General features: G+C 37.3%; 2 protein-coding genes across 4 annotated transcripts in view; both read left to right on the top strand.

The window, feature by feature from the left end:
• Positions 1-1,266: 1,266 nt before the first annotated feature.
• Positions 1,267-3,663, top strand: LOC107661091 (protein phosphatase 1 regulatory subunit 14B-like). The gene is made up of 4 exons (XM_016450543.1): positions 1,267-1,368; positions 1,556-1,756; positions 1,868-1,900; positions 2,576-3,663. The coding sequence occupies exons 1-4, from the start codon at positions 1,267-1,269 to the stop codon at positions 2,642-2,644; spliced, it is 405 nt and encodes a 134-aa protein (XP_016306029.1). The 3' UTR covers positions 2,645-3,663.
• Positions 3,664-4,771: 1,108 nt separating this feature from the next.
• LOC107661087 (breast cancer metastasis-suppressor 1 homolog) overlaps positions 4,772-8,272 on the top strand; it is a 9,296-nt gene continuing 5,795 nt past the window's right edge. For all 3 annotated transcript variants that reach the window (XM_016450536.1, XM_016450538.1, XM_016450537.1), the window contains exons 1-6: positions 4,772-4,874; positions 5,932-6,153; positions 7,052-7,142; positions 7,335-7,462; positions 7,557-7,636; positions 8,100-8,196. In XM_016450536.1, coding sequence (XP_016306022.1) covers positions 5,946-6,153; positions 7,052-7,142; positions 7,335-7,462; positions 7,557-7,636; positions 8,100-8,196 — 604 coding nt within the window. In that variant the 5' untranslated portion in view covers positions 4,772-4,874; positions 5,932-5,945. The remainder of the gene's footprint in view (positions 4,875-5,931; positions 6,154-7,051; positions 7,143-7,334; positions 7,463-7,556; positions 7,637-8,099; positions 8,197-8,272) is intronic.

The following is an 8,272-nucleotide window of genomic DNA, read 5'->3' on the forward strand; positions in this document are numbered from 1 at the left end:
ACAGTATATAGTCTTTATTGAAAGAGGCCACTTGATAGAAAGAAACCAAATTGGGAGGCCAAAGGGACGACACGGCAAAAATACAGCAGCATATATTTGAGGTTTGGAGCCTCCACTGGCACAGTTGGATTTTTGTTTTTGGAAACAACTAAAACTCACATAGAGAGATAGTGTTTGAATTTGAATTTGAATCAGGGTTTTGATTTGATTTAGAGCTATTAGGGAAGTTGGTTGTTAGTAGAGAGAGATAAAGGCATCTGACTTCAGAAAGAGAAGCAGACATATCTGTTTCATGGCCAGTGCCTTGCCAACAGCCCAAGGCCAAATATGTGAACTGGACTGATAAAAATAGCCAAACACAGCAGTATTTTTTAAAACAAACATGCTTATCTGAATCTGTGCAAAATCACATTTGGTCCCCAAAGTTTTGTATTACTGTATTCAATTTCTCTTCTCTTTTTCAGTCTCGATTTTCTGTTTTGCTCATGATTAGATGATGCTGGAACTTGCCATTCTGGATGTGTAAAGTTGGAGGAATCATAATCACATCTAACATATTAACTTCACATATTAACAGTCAATTAATGACATCCTCATCATCAAACAGTAGATTTATTTTAAAAAGTATTTTTTGTATTTTTCGTAAAGGATTTTCAGCCAGGCAGCAGGATTAATAGCAACATCAGACTACATGTTAACAGCATGCTAGGACAAGTTGATGTGGAAATACATATTTTAGTAAACTTTAATTTCAATTTTAATCCTTAGTTTAGAATGGGAAATAAAATATTTGAAATATTGCTACTAAATCAAACCTAAAAACAACACATGCACACAAGCTATTGTTCGTACTGCATTTTTTATCCTGTAATAAATGCAGACTTTGTGAACTTAAGAGACTTCTTTCAAAATCTTACTGACTCGACCCAAAATTTGAACAGAAGTGTTTGTATTTTTTGTCTAACTTAAAAAAAATAGATAAAAAAATACAGATATTTTATTTATTGTATAAATCATTAATACCCCCCAAAATATTACACTATCTAGACATTTGTACTACATTCCAGGACAAGTAGACACTGATCTTTACACACATCAATGAGTAACATAACCATCATTCCCATAAATGGTGAGATTAATAAAATCCACGGAAGTAATTGTGAAAAGTAAAGCAAATGGAAACATACCTTAATCAAACTGAAAAAAAAAACAGCTTAGAAATTTCTTCTGTTTCTGCAAACAACCTGGATAACTTTATTTTGTATGATGCATGCTTTGGCCCAAAGACTGACTTTTAACTGTTTGTGTGACACAAGAGATACTCCTAGTGGTGAAGAGGCAGCATTACACCGACCTTCATCAACTCTGGTGGGGAACAAGGAAATGCTATATAACTAACTGCCTTAAAGACAGATCTCCATACACGCTTACACACACACACATTCCAGAAACCTCTGTGCAACCAGCGTCACATTGTCTTTGCCTAGCTAGCTACTCTTTCCTCACTGGGTTTCTTTTCCTTCTGGGAATACTGCAGAATTTCTTAGAGCTGTAGGGAATTACTAAGAATAGCTGTAATTTCCATTTAGATTTTACTTCGAATATAGACGTATCTTTGATCCAAACAGATCATTTCCTTGTACTTCATGTTGTTTATGCTTATGTGTCACAGGAGGAGGCGATTCCAGAGCTGGAGATTGATGTGGATGAACTGTTGGACATGGAGAATGATGTAGACCGTGCTGCAAGGGTCAAGGTATCCTTCTCAAGAATTACAGATTCAGCATTTTATCACATTTTCCATTACATCTTCAGTTTTTAACAGATTTTACATTTGCATGACTTTTTGTCTCTTATTGTCCAACAGGAACTGCTGGTAGACTGTTATAAACCTACTGAAGTGAGTACATTATCTTGTATCTAAGAGCAGGCAAATTATGCACACATTGTTAGCAGAATCAAATTAGACAAAGATATTTCGGTTTTACTCATTTAAATAACATTAAGTAAGGAATAATTGACAACGGGCCATTTTTCTAATAATTCAATGGCCCTTCATCAGTTATTCTGCTTATACTATGGTAACCACTGTTACTTCTAATGGTAACTATGCGTTTCCCTGAAAATAACTGCTCACCTTAGAATGTTTGTCAACCAATCAGATTCAAGCATTCAATGGCCCCGTAGTATAATTCTCGTTGTAATGAGGATAAACACAGATAGGTGAAGATCTTTGCACACTGAGTACGAAATTTTCGCACGTCAAAAAATAAATACAACCTTACATTGTGTCAATCATGTTTACACACTGCCACCAAAAGTTTTGTCCATCATAAAAAACTTCGGATCAGGTTCGATTTTCTGCATTTTCGCATCCGTAGCAAGCATTATGTTAGGAAGGGATGACGAATGCGATCAAAATGAAAAAACGCATACGAAAATTTCGGACTCAGTGTGCAAGGACCTTTAGTCTGTTGTAAATGTGTGAAAATCTGCAGAATCTGAAGTGCCAACAATCCACCTCTCTGTTAAATTTGTTAAAAGATTTTTATTATTTTTTCTCTCTCCTCTGTAGGAGTTTGTAGCTGAATTGCTGGACAAGATCCGTGGCATGCAGAAGCTCAGTACTCCTCAGAAGAAATGAAGCTTCTCCCACCTCCACCTTTCCTCAACCAATCTCATCCCTTCTTTTCCAATTTTAGGGGCGTGACCTTTCACCCCTGAGCAGGTGCTCATCCAATCCCATTGCCTCTTGCATCCATTGGGGAGGAGGTGGAGGCAAAATTATGGGAGATTCAATCAGATCCTTATAAGCAGGGCTTATTTTTTCTAATTTTGTTGGTTTTATTTGTATTATTTTGTTCTGTTTCACTTTTTTTGTAAAGGGGGAAACATTTCATTGTTTTGAAATGTTTTTAAATGTATTCTATGTTAGTATACATTACTGTGCATATTATCTTTATGCATAGAATGGTTTTATTTTATGATTTTGGATTTTTGTTAGAATTTTGTTTTAATTTGGTTTCAAAGCTCTGTCTCAATGAACACATGGACTAAAAAACCTTTTGTAAAACTGTGACGATACTTGGTTTCAAATGACATCAGAAGAGATTTTTTACCCTCTGTTTTTGATTCTCCTGTTCCATGAATAAGTGTGCAGGAACATTCATGAACATTTTAATTAAAAAAAAAAGGAAAACTAATAAAGAGAGTGATTAAAGCTGATTTAAAGTGAGGGAGTTACTTTGGATTTGTGGTATTAACAGGGAAGGGAGCTGTGTGTAGAAAAAAAAAAATTGGGTCTTTTGATTTTTGTCTTTAATTTCCCCCTGTCTTACACATACCACAGACACACACACACACCCTGAAATTCATGGGCATCACCACCCTCAGGGATCAGAAGCAATTACCACACACACATACACACACAACCACAGCTGTGGCTCTCGGGCCTCACACACATCCACAGATGTGCACACTGACTCTTCCAGAGACCGATAGGGAGGGACTGGAGAGTAGGCTAGACAAGCTGCAGTGCGTCACGGTCACTGCCAAACGTACGTTTAGAATTAATCCTCACACGTGACTCTCCTAAATCATCTTTCCTAGGAAGCCATCTGCTCTTTTTGTCTCAGCCAATCAAACATTATAATAAGAGGGCTAATAGTCTCACTCAGTGCTCTTGAAAATCACCAATCCAACATTTCCAGCAGGTGTTTTAGGAGAGCTTTTCACATAACGTACTAACACATCACTAGCATCTGTAGATATCAATCATTCATTGATGCTCCTCCTCATCACATCTGAGTTCACTTATGAATGACATGAAGTCAGGTACAATGACAACTGTCCTGGATGTTTAACAAATGTTTTCTGTCTTTCTCTGCTCACTCTTTTTTTTTTCTTCTTTTCTATGGGCCCCACATTTGAATTTTCTGTCTTTGTTTCACCTGCTTCTCAGCATTTCATTTTACATGAGTCGCTCTACCTATACTTTCAGATGTTGCCTTAGGTTACATTTATGTTATGACAACCAAATGAATTGAATCTTGTTTGAGGAACATACAAGAAAAATAGCTGCATCAGTGGAAATCTTTTTGAAGTTTTATAATTAAAGGTTCTAGTACTTTTAATGATTCCTTTTTTTTCCCCTAGAAAAGGAAGTTATATACCAAGCAATTTTTAGATGCATTAACTATTAACATAAAATGGAATCAGTGCTGTTCATTCATTTCTTTCCTGTGTCCAATTAGACAGGATTGAAAAAATCAATTGGATTTAAAAGAGAAACAATATTATGAATTTAGGAAACATGTAAACAATTGAGTAAGACTGTACTCAATGTCATACCTTTTGGAGAAAAAAGTATCTTGTAGCAATACTAAACTCTTGTTTTTTTTGCCCAATTTTGTTACACTTTTATGCAACTTTAATAAAAAATATGTTCAATTACATTTTTGTGTGGGTGTTTCTTTTTCTGTACTTGACTGATTAAAAATTCTTATAAAATGTTCTTCTAAAAAATATGTTTCTCTTCTGTCCATTATGCAATAGTTCAAGTCGGTCTTTTTAGGGAAACCTTGTCAGTTGGTAGAAAGTTCATGGATTTTCAGCTCCAAATGCTATTGGCCAGTTTGACCACCTTACTGAAATCGATGAGACTGCGATTCTTCACCATCGAGCTTCTGATTGGTTCTCAGAAGTACCGAGGTCTGCGTTGATTGGCTAGCGCCTCAAAACGGCAGTGTGTTTTAACAAACGTATAAACGAAACGCTGAGGAAGTGGACTTGTCCGATGTCAGCTTGCCCTGATATGCAAATTCAGTCGACAATATGTAATATTTTTCATGACTTAAACAATAATTGACGAGAAGGTAAGCTGTTTAGCTGTTGTTTATGCACTTAATACAGTTTGTTTGTAAGATCGTCGTGTATTGTTATCCTGTGTCTTGCATCGGTTAATTTGCGAACATTCATGGAGCGGTTAAGAGATTCAATACAACGTTACAAAGTAAGGTAATCTATAACTACATTGTTATTGAGGCTTTTTAAGAGGCGCAACCGTTTGTTTTTCCACTCTTGTTCGTTAACATTACTGTTCCGCGTTATACTGGACACTTTATGTTTCTGAATGAAGTGTGGAGTTGTTCAGTTGGAAAACGAGTTTTTATAACTAAGTTAACTTAAATCCGCAATTAACGTTATATGTGAACAGCACGAGACTGTAACTATTAATGTCTCTCACATCATATAATGTATGAGCTATGGATGTGGAGAATGAGTGATGAGCTTGCAATGTCAGTCAGTGCAGTGCGGCCTTTAGAGGACGTAAGTTACATGATACACGTCGAGTCTGTGAACACGCTCCTGATCTCATAAATCTCATTGAAGAGTGCTAATTCATCATACTATGAATTGTATCAGACGAGTGCATGGAGTTTCCTCTTTCTAATTAAACATAAAGTGGTTAATAGGGTCTTAAACAGCTCCTGCTGTCTCTGGATACTGTGCTTTTATAGCTGTTAATAAAGGTCTTTAGTCTGGTCAGTTGTCTTTACATGCACATCATTTCACATCTTCCGGTACTGATAGATGGTGCTTTTTTAATGCTACAACGTTTTAAATCATTATACAGCTTAGAAAGATATAGCTAAGATAAATATAAATAAGATAATATAAAAATGAAAAAAAAATTGGAGATTATGTGACAAAATATGCAGTGTTATTTCATTATTTAATTAAATATACATTATTTATAATGGTATATAAATTAAATTATACATAATTTTTAATCATATATAATAAATGTATAATTATAATTTGTTATGTTTATAGTTTATATTACATTAATACATATTACTGTGGGTTTTTTATTTACTACATATCAGACACCTTGAGATCTTAGCGCTGTTATAATACTATTCAATACAGTGCTATAAACAGTCATGCCAGCTCAGCCGGCTGCCAGAGAACCAGAGGAGGAGATGGAGACAGAGGCCGACCCGGAGGTTCCTCAAACTAATGGCGAGATGGAAGAGGAGCGAGATGGAGGAGAGGCAGAGGAGACAATGGAGGAGAGTGGAGAGGAGCGGGACAGCGACCTGGAGGAGAGTGAGCCAGAGGAGGAAGAGGAGGAAGAGGAAGAAAGTTCAGGTCTGCTGATTGAATGTTGCATAATTATGCTGAATGTTTTCTTATTAACTGTCTGCAATTATGTTGCAGCAGCTGTCAAATTGGTTGCATTGCATTTTGTTTTACTTTTTTTGGTAATTTTTGCATGACAATTGTCAATTTGACAAATCCTGCAACTTGACTGCATAGTAGGGGTTGCACCGACTAATCGACTAGTCGACTTCAATGCTCTGCCATGACGCTTTAAGCTTGACGTCGACTAGTCGCTGGTCCTATAGAGGGCGCAACAGGATAAGAAATCTTTGAAGGACTTCCACATTTACACTCCGTTTCCAAACAGTTCAAATTACAAATAAATGCATACTCTGAAAGCGCTCCAAAAGACATGTGTGATTATATTACTGGATGCTCGCATTGTGCTTTTGAATAGCACCCAGTGAAAGTTAAAAAGTGAATGTGAAGTGTGGCCAAGTATGCTGACCCATACTCAGAATTTGTGCTCTGCATTTAACCCATCCAAGTGCACACACACACAGTAGTGAACACACACACACACACACACACACACACACACACACACACACTCACACACACACACACACACACACACCGTGAACACACAGTTGGGGTTTGGTGCCTTGCTTCAGGGTCTCACCTCAGTCGTGGTATTGATGGTGGAAGAGAGCGCTGTACATTCACTCCCCCCACCTACAATCCCTGCCGGACCTGAGACTCGAACCCGCAACTTTCGGGTTACAACCTCCGACTCTCTATCCATTAGGCCATGACTGCCCCCAAATAGCCAAAATTGATCATATAGTGATGTGAAGTATAGGAATGTGAAGACTGACTGGAATTGATAGGAAAAGAGAACGAACAAAGAACAACATTGAATGAGAGTGAATTTTCTCTTTTTTAGAAATGGATGATGAAGATTGTGAGAGAAGACGATTACAGTGCCTAGATGAAATGTCTGACCTGGAAAAACAGTTCATGGAGTTAAAAGACAAGTAAGAATACGTCTTTCTGATTGGTTTAGGCTGGGTGGCATTTCATTTTTTTTGACCAATAGGAACAGGGCCGTCATCTGGGGTGGATGCCCACCAATACAAATAGTATATTCTATAGTGTATTGTTCTGACAAATTGTGTTGTTCTAAGAACTAAATTCTAGAGCCCTATAGATGATTTCTTTAATTTCAGGCTTTTTCAAGAACGTCTGAACCAGGTTAAAATGAAGCTGGACGAGGTTTTGACAGGAAAGGCTGGAGAGTACAGAGAACCCTTGGCAACACTGCAGCAGAACCTACAGCAGAGAACACAAGTGGCAGGTGACACACATCAGGACGCATATATCTGCTCTATGATATTTCTCTTACAAATGAACAGCAGGTCTCAGGTCAACTGTTAATTCTCCTCCTGTAGGTGTGTTCAGAGAACTTTGTCTGCAAGTGGTCAGACACAAACATGAATGTGAAGTGCAGGGGGCCAGACAACATCTAGAGGTAACACGGCTCAGCTGACCCACATATTTAGATGCAGCATCCTTACAAAAAGCTACTTCTGTGTTACCATGGTATTAAATGATGTGCCATATACATGTACCATGAAATTGACATGGTACTCCAGGGTATTTCAGAAAGTTCATGGTACAAAAAAGTTATTATGAAATTGGTACCATGCTTAAAACCTTGTTAATACCATAGTACTATTGTATGATTCAACAAACTTGCATACCTAGTAGTAATTCAACATTTAAATATTCAGATTCATACACAAACATGCACATACCACATTTATCATAATCTAGAAGTATCACAAAAAAACGCACCACAGTGAAAAAGCACTGCTGTAAATAAATACTTACATGTCTCTGCCAAAACAGTTGTGTTTGTTTGTTGACATTGCAGTGATGATCATGAATCAAATCGAGTCAGTGTTTATGTAATCAGTTGCGTGTTTCTCTAGAGTGAGAGGACACTCTTATTTGATGCCATGAAAACAGAACTGTTGGAGAAGATCCGCAGACTGGAGGAGGACAAACAGAGCGTAGACATCACCTCAGGTACCATACAAACACACACACACACACACACACACATACACACACACACACACACAAACACACACACACACACACA

The sequence above is a fragment of the Sinocyclocheilus anshuiensis genome, unplaced genomic scaffold, assembly GCF_001515605.1.
Source record: "Sinocyclocheilus anshuiensis isolate Anshui unplaced genomic scaffold, SAMN03320099.WGS_v1.1 scaffold2015, whole genome shotgun sequence".
Lineage (NCBI taxonomy): Eukaryota > Metazoa > Chordata > Actinopteri > Cypriniformes > Cyprinidae > Sinocyclocheilus > Sinocyclocheilus anshuiensis.

Coding starts and splice junctions, on each gene's coding strand:
- LOC107661091 (XM_016450543.1), top strand. CDS start 1,267: ATGCATGCTTTGGCCCAAAGACTGACTTTTAACTGTTTGTGTGACACA. Junction 1,369..1,555: donor ACCGACCTTCATCAACTCTG/GTGGGGAACAAG, acceptor TTAGAGCTGTAG/GGAATTACTAAGAATAGCTG. Junction 1,901..2,575: donor ACTGTTATAAACCTACTGAA/GTGAGTACATTA, acceptor TCTCCTCTGTAG/GAGTTTGTAGCTGAATTGCT.